Source organism: Mustela erminea, chromosome 5, assembly GCF_009829155.1.
Source record: "Mustela erminea isolate mMusErm1 chromosome 5, mMusErm1.Pri, whole genome shotgun sequence".
Taxonomy (NCBI): domain Eukaryota; kingdom Metazoa; phylum Chordata; class Mammalia; order Carnivora; family Mustelidae; genus Mustela; species Mustela erminea.
Window position 1 is genome coordinate 96,065,529 of NC_045618.1, and position 25,504 is coordinate 96,091,032.

The window sequence follows — 25,504 nt, forward strand, 5'->3', positions numbered from 1 at the left end:
TACTTTTCTATATCAAAACAAAGAAAAAGAACTTTGAAGTTCTCTGACTTTGGTCATCAAAGTGATAAATCACTAAAATGACATTACCTCAGGGAGACACATTTTACTAAAGTATGTAAAATTCCATCAAGTAAAATTAAAACAGATTAATTGAGCTTTGACTATCCAGTTTCCATTATTATAAGAACCTATGTTATTTATCTTCAGTAAACAAAATATTATGTGATTTTACAGAAATGGCTTACATTTTCTCCTAGCAAGTCATTTGGATTTTGAAAGACTATTACTCAAACATATTATTTGATAGATTTTAATCAATAAAGAAAAGGGGAATTTTCTCTTCATAAAACAGCTTTTAAAACTAAAGAAAAACTTAATACTGTCATTTTGTGATGCCCATATCACAGAGTTTCTATACCTCCATATTCTTATGTTTGTTAAAGTTCTGCCTTTAACTTTATGCTCATGTGCAGCAATCATTTCACAAAAATGATTGTTCTTTTCTTACCTGAAATGAAGTGATTGGATATATATTCACATGAGCTTCATTCCACCGCTGTCCTTTATTCCCACTCGAAGACCACAGTGGATTCTCTATTGTTGTCTGCCCTTTCAAACGCAGATAAACATTTAGAACACCTAAAAATAACAATGACATTTTATTTTGTATATTCTTTTTTGTTTTACATTCGTTTCTCCTTGACCTAACACTTTCAAACTGTTAAAAATAAAATTTCTCAGAATGCTAATGTCTCTTTTTTCTCCCACTCTTATTTCTAATTTTGCTTTTATGACATTTAGAAGACCTCCAAAGACAATTGTGTCCTAATCCCTAGAATCTGTGAATGTTATTTTATATGATAGAAGCAGCTTTGCAGATGTGACCAAATTAAGTATCTTGAAATGGGGAGAGAGGCAGATTATTCTAGATTATCGTGGTGGGTCTTAAATGTAACTCCATGTATCTTTATAAAATGGAGGCAGGAGATTTATACAGGAGAGAAGAAGGTCATGTGAAAGAAAAAGAAGAGACTTTGTGGATGGTTTTGAAGATGTAGAAAGAAGCCACAAGCCAAATATAGGTAGCCACTAGAAGCTAGGAATGTATTCTCCTCTAGAGCCTTCAGAAGGACCTAGCCCTGCTGACACCTTTTTAGCCCCTGATACTCATTTTGGATTTCTGTCTTCTAGAACTATAACATAATGCATTTGTGTTGTTTTAAGCCACACAGGCTGTGGTAACTTATCTGTTACAGCAGTGACAGGAAACTAATATAGCCTGTGTGTGTATCGAGAGTCTGACTCTAAATGCCCTGTCCTATATTACCAGTTAGCATTTCCTTTTCAATTTACTTTTTAACCAAGTCTCTTTTCTCTTCTAAAAGAATTATTTGAAGATAAAATGAGAATACGTTTGTCTCATGATTTGATATACCTCTTTTCAACAGTTTCAGTTCTGCACATAGTAAAAATATTAGTCATGTTGATGATGTTAATACAACACGATATATGTTGAACACATACTCCAGATCCTATGAAGCTCTATTATAGAGAAAACTTTAAATGGTTAAGTAATTTGCCCAATTCATACAGTAAGTAAATAGCAGAGGCAAAATTTGAACCCACAGTGTTCCAAAGTCTGATATATTGATCACTAAGCAATCAGTATTTTGATACACTTTAAAATTTTTTTATTTTTATTTATTTTTATTATTATTATTTTTTAAGATTTTATTTATTTATCTGACAGACAGAGATCACAAGTAGGCAGAGAGGCAGGCAGAGAGAGAGAGGAGGAAGCAGGCTCCCTGCTAAGCAGAGAGCCCGATGCGGGGCTTGATCCCAGGACTCTGGGATCATGACGGGAGCCGAAGGCAGAGGCTTTAACCCACTGAGCCATCCAGGCGCCCCTAAAAAAATTTTATTGAGATATAATTTACATGCAATAAAATTATCTAATTTTAAATGTATAGGTCAATAAACTTTTGACTGGTATATACTGCAGGGTAAGCACTACTCAGTCAAGATACAGAACATTTCCATCTTCCCAGAAAGCTCCCTAACTTTCCTTTGTAGTTAATCTTCATACCCTTGTTCCTTTGCCACGCAACTGTTGATAAGACTTTCTTGACTAACCGATGATTTTTGCCTTTTCTAGAATTTCCTATTAATGCAATTATGCAGTAAGTATTTTTTGTGTGTCTGGCTACTTTTCCTCAGCATAATTTCTGTTATATTCATTGACGTATTGTTTTTGTCTTTTTAATTTTAGTATTTAAGTCATAGTTACTGTAGTTTTTTATATGTTTGTAATTAAGTGTACTATCTTTTTTGTTCTCTGCTTGTCCCCTCTGCTTTTTATTCCTTTGTGACTCCTTCCCTTCTTTCTTTTCAGCTGATTTTTTTTTAAGGTTTCATTTCTTGTACTGATTTTTGAATGTCTCTTTTTAATTGTGCTTTAGCAGTTGTTTCAGGGTTAACAAGAGGCACTCATAACTTTTCATAGTCTAATTATAGTCAGTATTTCCTTCTTCATGCTCACAAATCATACAGCATACATGTTTTACTATGACCTCCCTCTTTTCTTTTCAAAGCTGATACTTTATATTCGCTATCTTACTTCATACATGTAATAATCTTACAACAGTATAAATAATTTACCTGTCTTCTTTCTATTTTTAGAAGTAATTGTATCTTTTTACCTTTGCCTAAAATATAATCTCACCTTACAGTGAATAGTCAGATGTATTTTATACATTATAAGATGTATTTTATACATTATAAGAACATACAGTTTTTTAAAATTTTCCACTTATTTACCATTTTTTGATGGTATTCATTTCTACCTGTAGTTCTGAGTTACAATCTAGCACCATGTCCCTTTGGCCTGAAGGACATCCTTTAGCACTTTTTGTAGTGGTGATTTGCTGGAGACAAAGTTTCTCAGATTTGTTTATATAAAAATAACTTCATTTCACTCATGTTTTTGTAAGACTTAAAATTCTTCCAATTTTTCCCTAAGCACTTGAATGTTGTTCTATTTCCTTCTCTATATTACGGTTTCTAATGTGAACTCAGCCATCATTTTATCTTTTTCCCTTCTGTATTTTTTTTTTTTCTTTTCTCCTTCAGGCTGCTTTTGAGCATTTTTCCTTATCTTTGGTTTGCAGTAGTTTGATTATAGTGTGCCTAAATATCTTATGTAGGGTTTGCTGAATCTCTTTTAGCTTTCCTTTTATTTCTGCTTCATCTATTTCTTCTACTTTTACAGACTCCAACCATATATATATATATATATATATATATATATATATATATATATATATAATGCAATTTGATATTCTTTTACCAGAGGTAGTGTTCATTTTTCTCCAACATTTTCCCTTCATTTTTCAGGTTGGAAAATTTTGTCTATCTTCAAGTTTATTATCTATTTTTTTTCCTTCTGCAATATGTTAAGTTCCTCCAGTAAATTCTTCATGTCTTGTCTACTACTTAATGGTACAAATCTTATTTGGTTCTTTTGTAAAATTTCTCTTTCTTTGCTAGACTTCACTATCTGTCCAATTATAAAGACTCTATTTCCTATGATTCTTGCAATATATCTACTCTAATGTCATTGAACATATTTAAAATACCTTTTTAAAAAAATTTTTTTATCTGCTAAGTCTAATGTTTGGTCCTCTTCAGTTTCATTTTTATGGGTTGATTTTTTTTACTCTTTCATTGACTGTGGATCACATTTTCTGTTTCTTTGTCTATCTGGTGATTTTCACTAAATAATGGGCATTGTAGACATTACATTATGGAGATTTAGTTTTATAATCATTCTAAGAAGGCAGTTTTGTTCTAACAGACTATTCCATTACTGACTCATCATATTAAACTTGTATAGATAGGCTTGGCTTTATAGTAATAATGCAGACCTGTGAAAAGGCCAAACTGTCACCCGAATCTCGTTAACTTTGTGGGAATCAACCTCCAAATCTGTCTAGACTGTGGATCTTTTTGGGGCTTAGACTTGGGTTTTTAAAGGAAAGGTCTACAGAGATCAGTTCTTTAGGGTGTCACCCTAAGGGAGAGCCTGTTTTATGTTTTGTTTTGTTTGTTTAATGTTGTCAGAGGCTGTTAGGCTATCTCTTCACTCTAAAATGGCTTCAACTTCAATATTGCCTACTGTTCTTCCCCCAGGAGTCTTTGACCTGCCCATCTCTGTTCTGTTGTCAAGTCCACAAAACAATATGTTGCTATATTGTAAACCTTGGGTTTTTTTTTACTATTACATAACTTAGCCTTTAGGCAAAGACATGTGGAACCCTATAGAAGTTTCTAGAGTCAACTCAGCATACCTCCTTTCTTTTACCCTGATTTACAGATTCTAACTACTTTAGTTGCCCAGTACTGCCATCTCTGCTTCCTGAACTCAGTGGCACCTCCATGTTCTGCTTGAATTCAAGAGCTCTGTGTTAGGGCCAGGAATTATTCTCAGGCAGAGGAAGGCTCCTGTAGACATTACCTCATTTTCACAGATCTCAGTCTTGCCCTGCCTCTTCTATTTTCTGAAAACCATTACTTACTGTCTTTAACCCATTTTAATAGTTGTTTATAGCAGAAGGATTTATCTGGAGCCGGTTAACTACTGTGTGGCTTCAAGACAGTCTTATTTTGATAACTTTTACAGATAATCATGTTATTATTAAAATCTATATCTATCTTCCATATAATATATACATTGGTTTACATGAATATTGCACACAAACATTGCAAAACAGGAAAAACAATATAAAAATCACTATTAAATTGGTCTCTCAAAGGTGGCCTCCTTAATATTTTGGTGTATGTTGCTTTAGTCATTTTTTTAAATGTATATCAAGATATGTACAATTATATGGTATAGAGTAGTTCATCCTTCAGATTTTTAGAGAAATTTTATCTGATTCTTTACACATAAGCACACATATTCATATTAGACACAAACACATAAATATGAATACGTACTTTTTTTTCTTTTAAAGATTTCACTTATTTATTTGACAGAGAGCTCACACAAGCAGGCAGGTAGGGGGGGGGGGAAGCAGAGCAGAGAGCCCGATGTGGGGCTTGATCCCAGGACCCCGAGATCATGACCTGAGCCGAAGGCAGAGGCTTAACCCACTGAGCCACCAGGCGCCCCAAATATGTACTTTTTAAAACAACAACAAAACCCCCTGCATTCCTAACATCACCTGTCACTAGCTGGCTGACTTCGGCTTAGTCTCTTAATCTCTCTGCTTCAATTTCCTCATCACACAAGTGATGATGATAATAATAACTGGCATAAGTTTTTGGTGAAAATTAAAATGAGTTAAAGTATGTAAACTGTACATCATGTTTCATCCTAGTCCTCACTGTGTTTTACTATCATATATCAAGATAGTCCAATAATATTTCTCTATTTCTCTGTTGATGCAGTAGATTGTACTAGTACGCTTCTTAATGTGGAACTAGGATTGTATTCCAGGAACCAATTTTACTTGGTATTGGACTAGTACTCTTTTATTATGTTAATTCCATTTGCTAGTATTGTATTTAGGGATAATACATGCATATGTATACATAATGTTTTCCAGCTTGCTTTCTTTCCTTTTTGTTTTGTTTTGTTTTGTTTTATCTTGTTGCTTGTTCACTTTTGCTTCAGAATCTACTTTCTTGTATTTTTTTCCCCTTCAGTATAAGAAAGAATCTCAGGTTTGTCCTCCATAGTACTGATTTTAATTTCTAGAGTATGGATTTTGTTCTCCTGTTTCTAATGTCATCTTTACTTGGCTATTATTTATGATGCTAGATTCCTGTCTGATCTCATAAAGCTCCCCCTTATTTTAATCTTTTATTCAGGTCCTTTTTTTCAATTCATCAGTTGTATCATTCTTATTTTTTGTTGTTTAATAAAGTTCACATTCTTATGAATTTGTTAGAAACTATAAAGCTTATACAGAATAAATTTTACTTTCACCTGAACTGTAAGTTTTTTTTCAGTAGCATGTGCTTCCTTTACTATGTGCATGTTAGCTCTGCTTTTTTCTATGGAATCCTCAGTAGAGCCTTATTATTTCAATCTCTCTTCCTCTCTTATTTAATCCCTTAAATAATGTGAAGTAATCTTCTGACATTTTCCCCCAAACAATTTTATGGGGCTTCTTTTATATCCACAGAATAGGTGTGGATTTTGTTAGCTTCTCCTATAAGCTCTAAAGCTGAAGAACAGGTTAATGTGAGATTCACTACTATATCAAGATTCAGCAATCTGAGAATAGTGGAAAAACATTCATGTCTTTGAGCCATTTAAGAGTTGAACTTTCTGGGACTTTCCCATTGTGCTCAATGATCCACTATGGTAAGAAGTAGCTTTCTGAATCCATCTTTCTATTTTCTTTTTTAAATATTCAGTGTGGTTTAATTTTTTTTGCCCCGTTGGTCCTGGAATCTTGTACATCAGAAAGGCAAACTTGTGCCAAAAGGAAAGGCCACTGCAAGACATATTTCTGTGTGATGTAACTGCATTCTATTTTGAACATAATCCACAACAGGGAGGGATTCAATGAAATCAAACCCAAGTAAATAACAAATTATATTAAACATTAAATAAAGTTATAATACTTTCTGAATCCCTTAGTTGTCATTGGCTCACAAAGTGGTGTAAGCATACATCTTTCTGACATTATTTGAAGAAACAATCTGTATGTGCATTAGATAGAAAAGGACCTTCTCATCTATTCCATAGCCTGTGTCTGCCACAGCCTATGGCTGTATCAGTGGTAACTTATTGGGTTGTGCTGTGACAGTCTCAACTGATTTATCTAACTGAACTGCCTTACAGAAAGGAAAATATCAGTTATCTTTTTTTTTTTAATTTCTTAAATGTAAGACCTAGCTTCTCTTTCTAGTAGAAGTCCTTCGATATCTTGCATGAAAAGAATGAAGGATGCTCTCTCTAAACTATGAAGGGAGTTCACGTTTTTCCATACTTTAAAAGTTACCAGTAGATGCGAGGTAAATTTAACTGTGAGGTAAATGTAACTGTGAGGTGTTGATGTAAACAGATGGCAGGGAATGAATTATCACCAGTTATTTTAATTGAAGTGACAGGAATCAATCCTGTCATTGAATCAATACATGGAAATTTGTGTCTTTTTAGATTAGTTGTAATTGGGCCAAAAAAGTAGCATATATTATGTCTTTCAGAATTTACTTAAAATAGAAAATAGATACTTTAATAAAATACACATTTATACCTATCTATATCTATCTATATGACTTTCCATTATTATATCAATAATGGTAAGTTATTATATCAGGATCAAATATATTTTTTTCTCAGGGAGTATGCTTTCCCTGTGATCATGCTTATATTTTTAATTAATAATTCTTCTTTTTTTTAAGATTTTATTTATTTATTTATTTAACAGGCAGAGAGGCAGGCAGAGAGAGGTGGAAAATATCTCCCTTCTGAGCAGAGAGCCTGATGCAGGGCTCGATTCCAGAACCCTGGGATCATGACCTTGAGCAGAAGGCAGAGGCTTTAACCCACTGAGCTACCCAGGCACCCCTAATATTTCCTTTTAACATATGTAATAAAAATTCAAACTTGAATTATTTGAATTTATGTTTATTGAATATATACTATGTGAAAAATATTTGTCCTAGGTCTAAAGAAGCTAGGTCTGATTATCCTAGATTTGAATTTGTTTTTGAATAGATTATATGAACTATAGTCAAGTGTGACTGGATTTTATTTTAAAAGGCAAGCATAACTTATTTAAAAAGATACTGAAAGTATAACTGATTGAAATGAATTCCTTAAAATATCTTATAATTTAAAAGTCTTATTCTTATGCACCTAGTATTAATTATACTCCATTATCCATGAATCCAAACTATTGATTCACTGACCTATTTTATGCTGAAAGCAATATTAACAGATAAATGACTTTAGAACCTTTTTAAAGCAAGTTCCCAGCTTTTTAAGTTTGTAAGAGAGAATTCAATGACAACAGTTATATAAACTCATGTTCAGGGCTTTAGGTCAATGAAATTAGAGCTTGTGAAACAGAATAAAGCAATGCAAGAGAAGTTAGATTCAGCAAAGCTGATTCAGCAGATTATTATAGTATTATAGTAAGAAAATTCTAGAGTGAGTATGATGGATTGTGTTCATACCCTTTACAAGTAATTTCAAGTCCTTAGAGGCACTGTGTTTATGCTTGAGTAGGCACCAGGTATCAATAGGTAAGAATTTAATCATCCCCAAGGATTTTCAAATGCTACATAGTCCCATGATACAAGTTTGAAGTTGCTAAGCAAAACTTAACTTTTTCTTCCTTTTGGTTTCCTAATTCACATCTTTTGATCATCTTCTTCTAGAGTCAGGTGCAAGACCTCGAGAGAACTGACCTCATGTTAGGGACCATGGTCAGAAAGGCTAAATGACTGAAGTACTATATTATCTCATGGGCAGTGACCAAAGTTTTGGAGTTATTTATGGCATTATAAAATCACATGATTTCACAGAAATTACTCTATAATACAGTTTGCATCAATATTATTTATAATTATTATTACCTAGTTCTCTTCTCTCACTAAGTCATTAACATAATTTTACTTTTAACTATTTACTATAAATATATATTTTATATAAATAACTCACATATATGTCCTAAAATGTGCATACATATTTCTTACAGATTCTTGAAATTATCAGGCTCATAGAAGTTAATTTGTAATTTGGTTTACTGTAAGGCCTAGGGATTACTTGATCATAAATCACATTTTTATTCTAATCAGTAATACAGACATTAATTTGTATTCCACATTTCATGGAAGAAGAGGATGTGCCCAAATTACCTCGCTTCAGGCAAGAGCTATGTATATTGATAGGTAATTGTTAGCATCCTTTGTTTTATACAGACAGACAAAAATGGAAAATTATAAAATCATTTATTTCTGCTTGAACAGAAATGGCTATGTATATCTGCTGTTATTTTTCAATATATAATTGCAATGATACATTAAATAAAAAGTATCAGTTCACTTTCTCTAGTCATTACCATGCCTTGTATCCTGTTGAATCTCAACATTAGTGTCCAGTGAGTTTTCCTAAAACATAGCCTTCATCAGGCTTTCTATTTCCCTGATATATGTCAGATCCCTTACGTAGACTCTGACACTCTTTGATTCCACCACTTCCCTTTCGCTGCTGTAAGAGCACTATTTTCCATCCTAACATGTGGCTCTTCTCACATTTGTAACCTTTGCTTTCTGCTTAAAAAATACTTGTTCAGATGGTTTGTATTTTTTTCACTTCCACAGAAAACTTATTTTAACTTTGCTGTTTTCAGGGTTCTCTCCCTTGTTCACCTATAGCACAGGATTGTCATTCATTTTGATGACTATTACTTTCTGGTTTTTATTTTATTCAGTAATTTATTATCCTAAATGTGATGACAAATTATTTGGTGGATAGAGACCTTTTACCATAATTCTTTCTTATTTTCTATAGAATCCTATATACCACTAAGCCCACAGCATGTGCAGTTCATTCTGTTGAACAGAAATGAGTAAATTCAAGACCTAAGGCCAAAAATAATCACTATAAATCTATACTTTTAGTAAAGTTAGTTCAAAAAGTTTGGTACATTGGGTGAGAAACAAAAGCAAGTCAACCCATTTGGTTACCATTAATTCAACTGATGAAATAACATTCTTTATTTATTACACTAAGAATTAGACTTGTATGGGGCGCCTGGGTGGCTCAGTGGGTTAAGCCGCTGCCTTCGGCTCAGGTCATGATCTCAGGGTCCTGGGATCGAGGCCCGCATCGGGCTCTCTGCTCAGCAGGGAGCCTGCTTCGCTCTCTCTCTCTCTGCCTGCCTCTCCATCTACTTGTGATTTCTCTCTGTCAAATAAATAAATAAAATCTTTAAAAAAAAAAAAAGAATTAGACTTGTATATTTTGAAATACCAGCCTTTCTCCATCATATCACTAATTTCATTTAAATATCTCAGCTTCTACTATTCATTGTTTGAGTAATAAATAAATAGGAGGAGAGTAAACTTAGGGATTGTTGGTGGTTCAAAACACATACTTAAAAGGTAAGTACACTAGATATTGCATATGGTCTTATTAGAGGGTCTGTGACAAGTATGTGTAATAATACATTTCAATAAGTGGTTGTAAATCATGGCTAGGTTCTATCCACCCCCATTTGAAAAAAAAATATATCTTAATTCAACAAAGCTATTTACTCAATGAATGTCTTCCACACCGATGCTGGCATTATCAGTATTAAATACAAACAGGATTTTATTGAAAAAAGCTCAAACTGTCTTTCCTATAATGTCTAACTCCAAGGGAAAATAATGTGAGCAGATTTCCTATTTGAAGAACATATTTGGGATATAAGCAAGAATCTTTCTTTTTTTACTAAACAGAAGAAATACGGTCTTTAACCAAAATGAGAATAAAAAATCAGACTCCTAGAACTATGTAAAAGCTTATCACCATTGCCTTCTCTATAGCTTATAGAAAAGTCTCCATTTTAAAAATTTTGAATGTCGGCACTGAGAAAGTTTTAATTCACTCTTGCTAAAAAGTAACCTGAGATATTTTATTAAGATAAATTTAATTAGAAGTTAATAACAGATTTCTTAAGTTCTATTTCTGTATTCTGTTAGTCAGTCATAAAGTGACATACCTAGACCATGATACTATAGCTCAAGACATGACCTGTAATGTATTATGGTCAGTCAGTATATAAAATTTTTATTTGATCAAGTTTTATATCTTTCAAAAGTACCAAATGAAGACATTTCCCATTATACTACTAAGGGTACTTTGATAAACATAAATTTCTCTTTGAATTAGTCGTTAAAAAATATGTGACATTTTTGCTTTCCTCTAGGCTTTAGTTGCCAGAACACTTAGACTCAAATACAAATTAAGTCAATGATTAACTTCTATTTTTTTCCCCCAATATATTCTATAAAGTCTTTGTGAAATGACCTTCTGTTTCCAATCAGTACTTTTAACCCCCTTGCTTCGTTTTTCTTCTAGCACACTCAGAAGCTTAAATATCTAGTGTAAATTATTATTATTTTTAATATATTGAGTCTTTATTGTTTCAGAGGATCAAACAGAAAGGATTCATGATTGCTGCTCTCAAGAAGCTTAGAGTCTAGCAGAGGTCTGGGGGACAATTATTATGATAGAGATGTGCACCAGGTGTTATGGGAACAAAAGGAGCAAGAGGATGAGGAAAAATCTCAGCGATGTCCCTGAGTTTGTTTCTGAAAGAAGACTATGAGTTATTTAGATGATTTAAGAGGGGAAGAAACACTTATTCTATCATGTGATTTAAAAAATACTCATTTGCTTAATTAGGATTTATGTAGTGGGTAAATAAATGTTTACATTTGCAGAGCACCATGTGATGGGGAGAGAACTTGTTTCATGTAGTTCAGCAGAACAAAGATAAAGTCTTAAAAAAGGCCCCAGATACAAGTCAGCTCAGTTTGAGGGACTTCATGCATGGCTGGTATAGACTATGCAACTGCCCTATGGAGAAGCCAGAGGGGCGTATATCCTTGAAACCCTTATGTTACTGGTTTTAGACAATGATCTCTACCTCAGAAACAATGGGCCCAAGAGACAGCAAAGAAGTCAGTGAGCAGGGAAATTCAGTAAGACACTCAAGAAGTGATTAGCATTAAAACTGAGTATTATATCCTAAAACACATTTCAAGACACTGAGGACTGATATCCTGATCGCCACATGTTTCAATGACCTCTACATCACTGACCAGTCTCTGCTTCCATTTATTGCTCTCCTGAAACTGTCTACTCTTTGAACACATAAGAGCTGCATTTATTTTACAGAAGGAAAGAGATACAGTTCAAAAATCAACTTCCAAGTCTGCTTGCTATTCTTGCATCTAGGAATGCATCAAAAGCCACATTCCTACTCAATTCTTTTCTTCCCAACTCAGTGGAAATGACATTATTCCCTCTTCAAAGCTAATTCGCCTACTAGAATTCTCAATTTCCATCTCTTCAAGAAACTTGCTTTGCTTTGAGTTTTGTATCTAAAAGCTTCCCATTCTATTATTTTTTCCTCTTAAAATAGGTACTTCTATAACCCCACATCTCTCTACTTGGTCACTTCTCCCCCCCCCCCCCCGAGATTCATGAGAACAGAGCCTATTAATGTACTCCTCTTCTTTGCTTCCCATTTGTTCCACAGTGAAATTAGCTTTCTAGAGCCACAACTTTATTAAACCATACTTATCAAGTTCAATGAATGTATTCATAAGTGCTTTTTGTATTTTTATCTTTAATTTCCTGATATGTTATGATGATGCTTATATCGCACATTCTTTCTAGAAATAAATGAAGTACATTTTTTACTGAATTTAATAAGCTTTTGTCATATCAGTGACCTCATATGAAGTTCAATTCCTCTTAAGAACATTAGAAATCCAACTGACTAATCATGAATCAAAATGCCTGCTAGTAGCTACAGGATTGCTGAAATAATCTTATACTATTATCAGATAGCTATATATTATATCATCTACATATAAATCAATCGTTTAAGAGTGACATAGTGTAGTTTTCATTTATTTTTTCTTCAATTCTGATGAAACATTTAACTAGCAAGAAATTGTACCAATGTGGCAAATAAACGCTAAGATGCCTCCCAATGATTTCTACCTCTTAGCATTAGCACTCTTGTGTAATTTCCTCCCATTACGTGTGGGTTGGAATTATCAGCTGTTATAAGAAATAGAATAAGACAGAAGTTAAAAGCCAGAGGCATGTATTTGCTCTCTCTCTTGGATTGCTTGCTTTGGAGGAAGCCTGCTGCCATGCCAGTCCCAGAGACATCCATATGCCGAGGAACTAACTGAGAGCTGAGAGGAATTCAACAGCCAGCAAGAAATCAATGTCCTTAGTCTGATACCATGATGGAGTGAGGCCTGCCAAAAACCAAGTAAGCAGTCTTAAAAATATATTGTCCCTAAGTCAGGTCTTCAAATTTGAGGGCAGTCATGCCCGACAGCTTATAACCTCCTGGGAGACCTTAAGCTACAGGTCTCTCAGCTCAGCCACACCTATATTCCTGACCCACAGACTCTCAGAGGTCAGTGTTTGTTGTTTCAAACCACACAATTCTGGGGGAACTTTTTACATAGCAATCGATAAGTAATACAACATATTTGACTTTATTTCAAAGAGGAATCTCTTTTCTAAGTAATGCATAACTGATTGCCCGTTTTTTTGTATGAAAAAATTAGAACTCTTCTGAATGATCCATTGAGCACTAGTCATAGTTTAAACAGCAGAGATCATGTAGGATTACTCAAGAAGAACAACTGCAATGAGGCTATTAGAAATTCAGAACGAATCACTTTTGAATCTGGACTTCTAAGAGAATCAATCAAACTGAGAATGTGATTTGTAAAACTAGTAACTATAAATGCACCCAGGTTTCCAGATAAATGAGTGTCTTGGAGTAACATCTGCAAAGAGGGAAGGTTTCAGCTATAGGCAACCTCTCCCTAATGAGGGTGGGGGTCCTCATGGATGAGTCAGTGTCTGGAGCAGGCGTTTTTGCCTGGGTTTTAGTAAGCAGCGTGATCATGCCGTGCCGACAGGGACTCAAGTGACATATATGATACCTGCAAACTTCAACCACCTGATGAAACAGAGAAATGACACAGGCGTCAAAGTGGCAGATGTATGAGAACATGGAAGAAAGGGAGATCTGCTTTCTTCCTGAAACAATCCGGATAAAACTAGCAGAGGTCAGAGGCACATTTGCTGACAATAGAGAGGGTAAGAATAACACGTGTGAAGTTAAAAAGTATAGTAAAATTATCTTGGATCTCAACATAAATATGCAGAAGTTTTGAGAAGGGGCTAGCTTCATAAAAACAGAAACTGCATATTTTACTCATTAAAGTAATTCAAAATATTGACCTTGGAATTATTTATTTAAAAACCAATTTAAGGGGTGTCTGGGTGGCTCAGTGGGTTAAAGCCTCTGCCTTCGACTCAGGTCATGATCCCAGGGTCCTGGGATCGAGCCCCACATCGGGCTCTCTGCTCGGCAGGGAGCCTGCTTCTCTGCCTACTTGTGATCTCCCTCTGTCAAAAAACGAAAAACAAAAAACAAAAACCAAACCTTTAAAAACAAGTTTAAAATAAGCCTTCTTCCAAGGTAATCTGGAAGGAGAGAAAGGAAGTCTAAGAAATATATTCCAAATAAAGAATAAATAAAACATACATCAGCAGCTAATGGGAAAAATTAGAGTAGATCTACCTTTGTAATAAAGTTGACATCTCACACTAAATAAGATGGTTTGGCATTGTGAGATTATGATTTCTTTTCATAGGTTAGGCCACAGTGAACCAACCTATGACCACTGTCCTAACTTTCTAACTGCTTTTCCAGTCTATATTCTTTTTTTCAATGATTTTACCTACTCCTAGAAAATCTGTTTTCCCACATCAAAGATCTCATCATGCACGGTCTGCACAAAAGCTGTCATGTTTCCCCTGACCTCGAAATCAGCTAAACTTTTATGGCATTCCAGTAAGTCTCCCCATAGAGTGGAGAAGCGGGCAAACTGTGTGTCCGCTTCCAGACTGGTATTATGTATGGCTCCTCTATTTATTGGCTGTAACATTATGACAAGTACGGTGAAGTAAAATTCTCTGTATCAGTTTCCCTATCTATGAAATAGGATTATGACTTCAAGGAGCACTACTGTTTATTGTGAAAATTGAAAGAAATAATCCATGACGTGTTAGGAATAGTGACCTGGCCCATAAACATTAGCTATTACTTTACTGTTGTTATTATTGCTGCTATTTGAGATTCAAAGTAGCCTAAGATTATGAGTATCTACCATCTGATAGGAGATTTTATATAGGTTACCTCATTTAACTTGAACTACAAATTTCTGAAATAGACATCATTATTCCCATTTTACAGATGAGGAGGCCACCATCCAGACAATTTAAAGGAATTCTCTAAACTCCTACAATGACTGAGGGCTAACAGCCGAGTTCCTGCCCAGATTTCTGACTTCATGTTAAGGGTAATTTTGACTGCACAAATTTGTCCTTCCAGATTTGTCACCTAGTGCTCCACTGTGAAAAACATTGGTTAATAGTGCAGGCCGTGAGTTTACGCCCCAGCATAACTGATCACTTGCAATTCATACACACACTCTGAGGTTCAGTGTTCTCTACTGTAAAAGATGAACAGTGATGCCCATTTTTATGAACTGATCTAGGGGATTACTTCACTTAAACAGTGCAGTAGAACAGATCATTTGTACCATTTTAGGATTTATATAATCATATATTTATATTTTTAGATTTATTCATTTGTATCAAAACACTTAATGTAATCCTAATGGCCCACATTTTACTTCTTAATTATTACTGCCCTAATCTTCCCTGTGTTTATCTCTGTTTATCAAAAATGCACCCGTCTTTCATAAAGAAATGTTTTCCTCTGTCCCTAAGCATTTCCTTATTCTTCAGCTAGATGCAGATCCACAATCCCTGGTCCAAACTCTGTGAGCTTAGAGGCTTCACCATCAGAATTTAGTCTTATTTTGGATAGGTAAAGGAATATGTATCTTGTATATTATACGATAGTCTCTGGAAGGAACTGGAACAGAACCTCATAATTAAACAGTAATGTTTTTGCTGCAAGTGGTATAAAAGTTCACATGTACTTGGATAAATAAAGACTATAAATAAGTTCATACTAGCTCAGGTCATATATTCTGAGGCACAGAGATTAGGCTGGCATGCACTGTCAGATAAGTAAGTGACAAAATTTTGTGTCCAGGTTTTTTTGATTTTAGAATTGTGCATAAAGAACTGTAGACCCATATGATCTCTCCCCACCTCCCGCAGGAGTTTTGATAAGCTCTTTAAAAAAAAAAAAAAAGATTTTATGTATTTGAGAGAGAGAGAGTGAGTGCACAGGAGAGAGAGAGAGAGAGAGAGAGAGCACAAGTGAGAGCATGAGCGGGGGGAAAGGTAAGAGGCAAAGGGAGAAGACAACTCGCTGCGAGCCCCAGGCGGAGCTGCTTCCAGAACCCTGGGATCTGCCGAAGGCAGATGCTTAACCAAATGAACCACCCAGGTGCCCCTGCTGGGCTCTTTCTAAAGATTATGCGGCATTCTATCCGGCATGATTATGTATTTATGCATCTTGGCTTCCATGACTGTACAAGGGTCTCTACAGGCAAGGAATGTATCTTCATCTTTGCATGCTCTTCAGGACCAAGGATGTTCTTACATCTTACTAGTTGTGTTAGGCATATTTTATAAACAAGAAAATATCATATTAATATTCCAAAATATATATTAGTATTCCATATTTTATAAACATGAAAATATCTTATTAGTATTCCAAAGTGCTGAAAGTATTTGTCTTCCAAAGATGGCAACACTCCTTTTCATGGTCATTAATAAAGAAGCAGCCTAAGTTATACTGGTATTAATTTCCCAATAAGATCAGAAACAATTTAACCCATTGATGATTTGCTGGAATTAAGATTCTAGAAGGGGTAGGTAATACTCCAAAAGTTCACATTCTAATATAACATTTGGAAATTAGGACCTGATAGGGGAACATTCTTAGTATCTTATTTTGCAATTTGCAAGTAAGTCATTTAAAAGTCAATGGTGATAGTCTTTGACTAAAACTGATTTCATGCTGTGTGTTTGTGAACCTTTTTCTTCTTAGTTACGATATACTCTAGAAGAAATATAATAATTCTTGCCGTCTTACCTATATGTTGCCCATACATGTGATAAAAGAAGCTGAAACAATATGCAGTGTTCGTGGGGCCGTAAGGGTTTTTAGGGGCTATGCTGAAAACAGGGCTGAGAAGTCGGGCCTTTTCGCCTTCCAGTCTGGGTCGAGATGTCTCAATGTACATGTAAAAACCTTTAAAAAGACAATATAAAATGTTTAAACACATTATTATTAGGTGACATGAAATTTGAAATCATGAAGAAATTTTAGAGTTTTTATATGAAGTAAAATTATAGAGTCACAGAAGACTTTTGATCTAATTTATTAACTATTTATATATATAATATAAAAGAATAAATAAATGATCTACATAATTAAAAAATTGCTTAAATGTATAAAAACTTTGGACAAAATTGGAATTTTACACTTGAATTATTTAAAAAATTCCAATCTCTCAACTACATGTGTCAGTGAGTTCTGAGAGAAGATTCATGTCTACAAACTTTGGAAGTATTTGAATTATTGGTACTGCACATTAAAAATTTAATGTTTTATCCCATAATCTTCAAATCTATAGCTAAGCATTCTGTTGCATGTCATATTAATGGCATTAATAGCATTAATTTCTGAAAGTCTGAGGCTAGAGTGTGATTGTTATAAACACAACATTTCATACCCTCATACCTTCTTTGGAGCCACTACGATCAGCATTAGGTCCCGTGTTTGGAGTATATTTTGTATTTCTTGTCGCAGTACTTTGCTTTGTCCAGTCAAAATTATCTGTATCATCTTGGGTGAACAAACAAATGTTACCATCTTCAAAGCCACAGTGAAATTCTCCTGTTAATGAATTTTAAAGTAATTAATATTAATTAAACTAATATAAGCACTTTAATATCCTTACAAAAATTTTAAAAACATTATACAGCAATAATAATGCAAGACTGAGATAGTGGCACTGGAGCCATAATAGGGCACATGATTATGAATAAACATAAAACTTTCATTTTTAACAAAAAAGAAAAAATAATCTTGATATATAAGCCAGCCCCTTGGTTTAATAACTTAGACCCAAACCACTTGCCTCTGAAATATTCAAATAACTGAAATTAAAGAATATAATTCACTCATGAATTATGGCTGAACACTTTTCCCAACTTTCATTTTTTGAGTATAGAAATAATCCAAAGAAAACTTTCAAATATAAAATGAGCTTTATTCATTTACCTGACAACACATTAAAGCTGTATACCTTGAGGTTATAATTTTTCACACCATGTCTGGAGATTGTTTCTCATATACCCACTTGCAGAAATGGAAGTTTACTTAGGGGAAGATAATGGCAAACTATTTTAAAAAGTAGTTATCTTTACATTTTTTTCTGAATGTGGATTTGGCAGATGGCTGAAATTCACTAGAAATAATGAAAAACCTTTTATGAAGACTGTGGAAAGACTGGCATTTCTTGTATCCCTGCCACATGCTGAGTTCAGACCCAACAAATAGGTCAGTGAGAACTTTCTTCAACTGTCCTTGTACTGAGGGTAAAAATAATGTTTCTAGGTGTCAAAGGGTTTTCTTACTGGGATGTACCCTGCTTGAAATATAGGCATAAATAAAGAAGATAATGTCAACTAGACACAAAGAAGACATGAACAGACATTTTTCCAAAAACATCCAAATGGCCAACAGACATATAAAAAGATGTTCAACATCACTGATCATCAGGGAAATACAAATTAAAAGCACAATGAGCTATCACACAATGAAATGGCAATTAAAAAAAAAAAAAACAAACATTGCCAAGCATGTGGAAAATTGGAGCTCTTATACACTGTCACAGGAATGTAAAATGGTGCAGGTAGTAAAGAAAACAGTGTGGAGTTCCTCAAAAACTAAAAATAAAACTACAGGGGGCACCTGGGTGGTTCAGTTGGTTCAGTGTCCAACTCTCGATCTCAGCATTGTGAGTTCAAACACCACAATAGGCTACACTAGGTGTGGAGCCTCCTTAAAAAAAAAAAAAAAAAAGAACTATTGTGTAATCCAGCAATCTTATTTCTGGGTATCTATCCAAAAAATTTAAAACCATTTTCTCAAGGAGACAGTTGTACTCCTATGTTCATTGTTCACTGCAGCATATTTCACAATAGCCAAAACATGGAGCAACCTAAGTGCCCATCAGTGGAGGAATGGATAAAGAAGACATACATACAATGGAATAGTATTTAGTCTTAGAGAAGAAGAAAATCTTACCATACATGACAACACTGATGAACCTGGAGGACATTATACTAAGGAAATTATTTTAAACTAGTCCTAGAAGAATTATGCTGTATGATTACACTTATGAGGTATCTAAAATATCCAAATATATAGAAGCAGAAAGTAGAATGGTGGTTTTCAGGGCCTGGTGGAAGATGGAAATGGAGACACATTGGTCAAAAGGTATAAACTTTCAGTTCTGTAAGATGAGTCAGTTCTAGAGATCTGCCATAGAACATTATGTGGAGATAACAATGCTGTATTGCATACTTAAATGTTATTAAGAAGGTAGATCTCATATTAATTTTTTAATCTTTAAATTTTTTTAATTATTTAAAAAATTAAAAATTTAAAGTCCTTCAATTTTTTAAATTAAAAAAAAATTAAATACCAGTTTAAAAAAGGAAGAGAGAAGGAAAGAAGATAGGAAGCAAAGTAGGAAGAAAACCATTGACATATACACATAAAAATAAAACAGAAGTCTTTCCCTTTGAATTTCAGGAATATGTTGTTTTGTTTTTGTTTTCAGATTGAAGACTTGCTATACTTGTGTTTATTTATATTTCATATTATGAATAGGAATACTTACAGGGAATATAAGCATTTAGTGAACTCTAAATTGGTAAAGTTTTATATAAACAACATTCCATATAAAATATTTTTCATTACATATTTATGCCATAAATCTTATACTAAAGAAGACAGGACTGCTTGATACTATCAACTGAGATCTAATGTTGGTGACAACAGTATAACTATATGCATGGATACATTTCTTTAAATACCTTTTAGGCACAATAAGAGATACTTTGAGCTGCTACTTTGGAGTCACGATAAAGCAATGCTTGATTTTAAATGTTTTCAGTTGTTTAATTACATATTGTGTATATACAAAGAAAATACCAAAAAACAAATGTAAAAATTTGGGATTTGTTTATGAATCTGCTGCCAAATCTTACTTTTCATGTCATTTAAAAGTATATATAATGTTTTTTATAAAACCACTTAAACATATGTTTTGTATAATTTAGCCTTGTTTGAAAAAAACTTGCCTACAAAAAACAAACAAGTTCTTAAAACCTGAAAACTGAAGCCTCTCATAGTAAAATTAAGCAAAAAGACAGCTTACGAGAACCTAAGACATGTCTATAATTTTAGATAGACCTAAAATTTTTCATAATTTGATTATTTTACAGATTATGTAAGTTGTTTACAATAAATCTGAAGGAGACTTAAGACTCCAATAACCCCCATTGGACATAGATACATAAGTTATCTCCATAGTTCCTCATAACTTCTGTAGACATTCATCTTTGTAGTGAAGTAACTTATTACTGGTAAGATTTTATAAAGAGTAGGAAGATAAAAGTGGGAAAAACTCACTATTCTGGGCCATAATAATCTTATGATTATCCTGTCATTATATGTAGGGTAATTATGTAAAAGTCTATTCATTTAAAATTTTATTGAAATAAGGAATATCTTGAAAATGCATCTGTCTGTAAAAACTTATCAAAAGTCTATGTAATATTAAATATTAAAAGATCTCATAAAAAAAGAAAGTAATATAGTCCGGAATTTTTCACAAAGACATGCAACTGAAGATTGACTTGATATTGAATTTTTCACTGGTTTTCTAACTATAACCCACTCTTGGTAGTTTCAGGAGGTAGTTGGAAATAAAGAAATATATTTGAAATATTCTGTATTACGTGGTCTGCAAAATTGTGCTTTATTTACCACAATTCTTGTCATGATGGTAAAGAATAAAACTTTGGAATAAGCAGCCTGATGCCCGATAGTCCTCTAGCCCAATGACTCCCTCTTGTAGTCACCTATCCTGTTTCTTTATTTTTTTAGCTTTACTGAAATATAATTGAAAAACAAAAGTTATATATACTTAAGATATATACAATTTGATGTTTGATATACATTTTGAAATAATCACAATGAAGCAAATTAATATATTCATCACTTCACATATGGCATAGTTACCATTATCTTCCTTCCTTCCTTCCTCCCTTCCTCCCTTTCTTTTCTTTCTTTTGGAGGTGAGAACACTAAAGAGCTACCCTTTTAGCAAACTTCAAGTATACAATACAGTCATTAAGTACAGTCACCGTGCTGCACATTAGATCTCCAGAACTCATTCATCTAACATAAGTCAAAGTATATAACATTTGACAAACATCTTCCCATTCCCCCCTCCCTCTTGCTCCTAGAAGCCACCATTCTACACTCAGCTTCTGAATTTGAGTATTTTAGATGTCATGGAAATGAGATTATGCAGCCTCTGTCCTTCTGTGTCTGGCTTATTTCACTTAGCATAATAAACCAAATTCACCAATGTTGTCTCAAATGGCAGGACAGCCTTTTTAAAAGCTGACTAATATTCTGCATTTTCTTTATCAATGAATTCACTGATGGATATATGGATTATTTCCATTATCTTGGTTATCGTGAATAATGCTGCAGTGAACTTGCCCTTGCAGGTATTTCATCAAGATTGAGCTTTATTTCTTTTGGGTATTTACCGAGAAGTGAGACTGCTGGATCATTTGGTAATTCTATCTTTAATTTTTAAAGAACCGTCCATACTGTTTTCTCTAATGGATGTAGCAATTTACATTCCGGCCGACAATGTGTAATGGTTGATTAAAGAGACTATCCTTTCCCTACAGTGTGTACTTGTTACTCTTGCCAAAATCAGTTGACTGTAAATTCATGGATTTATTTGTGAGCTTTCTATTCTGTGTCTCAATGACAGTTTTTATGGCAGTACCACACTCCTTTGATTACTATAGATTTGTGATATGTTTTAAAATCAGGGAGTGTGATGCCTCTAGCTTTATTTTTATATTACAGTAGCTATTTGGGATCTTTTATGGTTCTATGTGAATTTTAAGATTGTTTTTTCTACTTGTGTAAAGAATGTCATTGGCATTTTGATAGGGATTGCACTGAATTAGTAGACTGTTCAGGGGAAGTATGAATATTCTAACTGTATTAATTCTTCTAATCCATGAACCCATGTCTTTCCATTTACCTGTCTTCTCTAATTTCCTTCAGCAACGTGTTATAATTTTTAGTGTAGAAATCTTTTACTTCTTTGGTTAGGTTTATTCCTCCATATTCTGTTCTTTTGTTGTTATTTTTAGTGGGACTGTTTTCTTAATTTCCTTTTCAGATAGCACATTGTGAATGCATAGAAATGTCACTGTTTTTGTACTTTGATTTTGGATGACGTCACTTTAGTTAATTTGTTTATTAGTCCCAACTTTGAGATGCTATTTTAGAAGGGGTTAGTATGGTAAACTTTTTCAGTTTTAAGTTATTTCCTAGAGATAGTGAGAATGTCATGCATATGTATTATTTATTATATTATACATATTAATATTGATTATATATGTATTTCATATATGTATAAACTACCTTGTACTTAATCTAAACCAAAAAAGTCCAAAATTTTTTTCAAAAGCTCTGAATTTTAACAATTTGGACTTCAGAACCTAAATCAGACTAAATATACTTTTCAAAAATTTTAAAACATCTTCACAGAAAATTTTGACTCCATTGCTGAGACACTTGAGAGACCTCAGAATTCATTTCAATATGATTTCAATATTTTTGTTTTCTTTTCAATTAATACAGTCCAGTCACAGACTAAACTTCAGGTTTGGTCCAAGGGTAACATTCCTTAGGAAAACAGCAATGGATGAGAAGGACACTGCTCACACTTAGTGGAGCCTGTAGAATATTCTCTTGACAACTAATCATCCTTCCATTCAGTTCAAAGTTTCAATCCAAAGAGTTTTTAAGAAACTATAAACAAAAGTCCTTCCTCTTTTAAATCTAGTAATTGTTTTGAGTCTAATGAAGAATCATACTCTGACAAAATTTCATGGACTTATTCTATACAAATACATTGGAAGTAGATACTTAGTATAAGTCAATTCACTTAAATACCATATAAGTTGTTAAAATGCAAAAGGATTTAAGAGTAGTTTGATTTGGTGCCAATATATGTCTCATTTCACATGTATTATGTTAAATATAATATAAATTCCTTTATTTTCTAGAAAGAAGATGATTTATAACTAAGCCAACATATATTCAAAATATTTTTAAACTTTATTATGTAGAAAATAATCTTTTATGGAGGAAATATGACTAGATGGTGTTATAAGAATTCATTACACATAATTATAAACAACCTAAGAAGTAAGATATTCATTTTAAGAAATCATTTACAAACATCAGAAATACTTAATGTTTTTAATTTTTTCCTCATTGACTTTTTTCTGAACTGCTTAATTTTCACTTTCTCTTCAACTTTGTTAATATCATTACCAGGAAAAATATGTTTTAATGAAATGTGGGAGTAAATAGTAAGCATATTGTAACTAATTGAATTAATATAGCAAAATTGTAGAAACAAAAAACAAATTTGCCTAAGGTTGCGATAAAACAGGTTTAACTACAAGGGAGCAATACAATACAAAAACTTTATAGAGAACGTGGAACTTGTGATGGTTCCATAACTGAATGAATTGGTCAATACTTCTTACAGAAGTATACATACAAAAAAGCGTTAATTTTACCATATATAAATTATGCTTTGATAATCAATGACAAAATTTAAGACATTATACCATTTAAGAAGATCATGGGTCAAAGTTGTCTAGCTGAGGGGAAGAAAAATAACTTTCCATAGCAAAATCTAAAAGAAAACATGACCTTCTTCTACATGTTGTCCTATTTTCCTCTTATTGAATAATATCTGGCTAATTTATTAAGATCTTGAATGTATAATGAATGTGTACACTTCACAAAATATTTTTCTTTTATGTCTTTGGGACCTGGAGGTTCTTTAACAGGTTTAAAGAAATTAATAAGGGGAAAATGTATGTGACTGTCAATAACATAAAAATAATTACTCGGTAACTTAGAAAAATCACTGATGTTTACTAAAAAGTCTTTATTCTAAACATTATAATCTTTTAGCAGATTGAACACTTAGTAAAAAATTTAAGAAGTACAGTCAATGGAAATCGTTAATATAGAGAGTTATAATGGAAAGTATTTTAAAAGTAGAAAGTTCAATTCATTGACTAACAACAACAAAAAATGCTTGTTGGAGAAGTGGGTAACTATGATCCAAAGGATATGAGCTTTTAAAAGAAGCACTCAAATCCTAATTAATATTGTTCATCTTCACGGAACATTTCTGGCTTCTGTAATGTTTGAATATACACTCTATATACTCTAGATGCACTGAGCTTTGCTCAGTTATTATGCGAACAGGACTTTCCTTTCGATGGCAGCAGGCATGCCCTTCCTCACCTTCTTCCCCTAAGGAACCTTTATTAAGCTTTCAGGACCCAGTTCAAATAACATGTCTTCTAAAAACTTCACTTGCCATAAAATTACTGGTACTTTTCATATTGTATAGAATTCATCTGTTAGCAAACAATACCTCTATTATTTCTTTATATATGCATTTTCCCCAGTAAATTGAAGCTACTAAAAATTTTTCCTTGAGTTGAAATATTACTCAACTTTTTTCAGTATCAAGTTTTAATCTTCCCACAACAACTATTTTTAAACATTTCTACTGAAATTATTGTCAGAGAATTTACCTACAAAAGAACTATAATCAATATAGTAATTAAATAGCAATAGTACCCTGGGTAGAAGCCAGGGAGAACCTGATTTGTGCAGTTAATTCAACTTGAAACTGTTGTATATTTTTTCTTTTAACAAATGATCATTGAACACCTGCTAAATATACGATGCTGTGGCAGGCCAAAAGACAGTGCAATATAGAGAGAAATTAGAAACATATTTAGCTCATAAGTATTTTATGACAAAATAAAAAATAGCTTATAACACAGATGAAGACAAACTGTTTTGGGAAATCTAATGGAGAGAATACTAGTCAAGAAAGAAGCATTTATGCTAAATTTTATAAATGAACCTCAAAGGGTTGAAGACATCCACAGGAAAGGTCACTGGTGAGAACAAAATGAACTGTGCATGAAAGCAAAATGAAAACAGTAAAGATCCATAAGTGTATTCAGTATTATAATTTGGATAAGCAGAAATGGAGTAAAGGAATATCTTTAGTAGAAAATTAGGTAACAACAGGTTATGTAGTTTGGTCTTGGCTTATATAATCAGTGAAAGGCCATTACGAGAAAGGAAACATAATAAAATTAAGAAAAAGACCCACACAGTCTCTTTACTAAGTATAAGTGATGGAGAATATTGGATGGATAGGAGAAGAGTGCAAAGGTGCTTCTCCTTTCTCTTATTAGCCAAGAACAATATATTCATAGGCACAAAAGTGGAAGACAAAAATCAATATTTACTCTAATGTGAAATATTCAAGAAGATGGTGAACAAACTATCTTCTTCAT

At 33.2% G+C, this 25,504-nt stretch overlaps 1 protein-coding gene across 1 annotated transcript in view; it reads right to left on the minus strand.

The window, feature by feature from the left end:
• The window catches only part of MDGA2 (MAM domain containing glycosylphosphatidylinositol anchor 2), an 863,714-nt gene that overhangs the window by 15,309 nt on the left and 822,901 nt on the right, over positions 1-25,504 (minus strand). Inside the window, exons 13-15 of the mRNA XM_032344142.1 lie at positions 17,505-17,660; positions 16,854-17,012; positions 509-639 (exon numbers count right to left, since the gene is read on the minus strand). Coding sequence (XP_032200033.1) covers positions 509-639; positions 16,854-17,012; positions 17,505-17,660 — 446 coding nt within the window. The remainder of the gene's footprint in view (positions 1-508; positions 640-16,853; positions 17,013-17,504; positions 17,661-25,504) is intronic.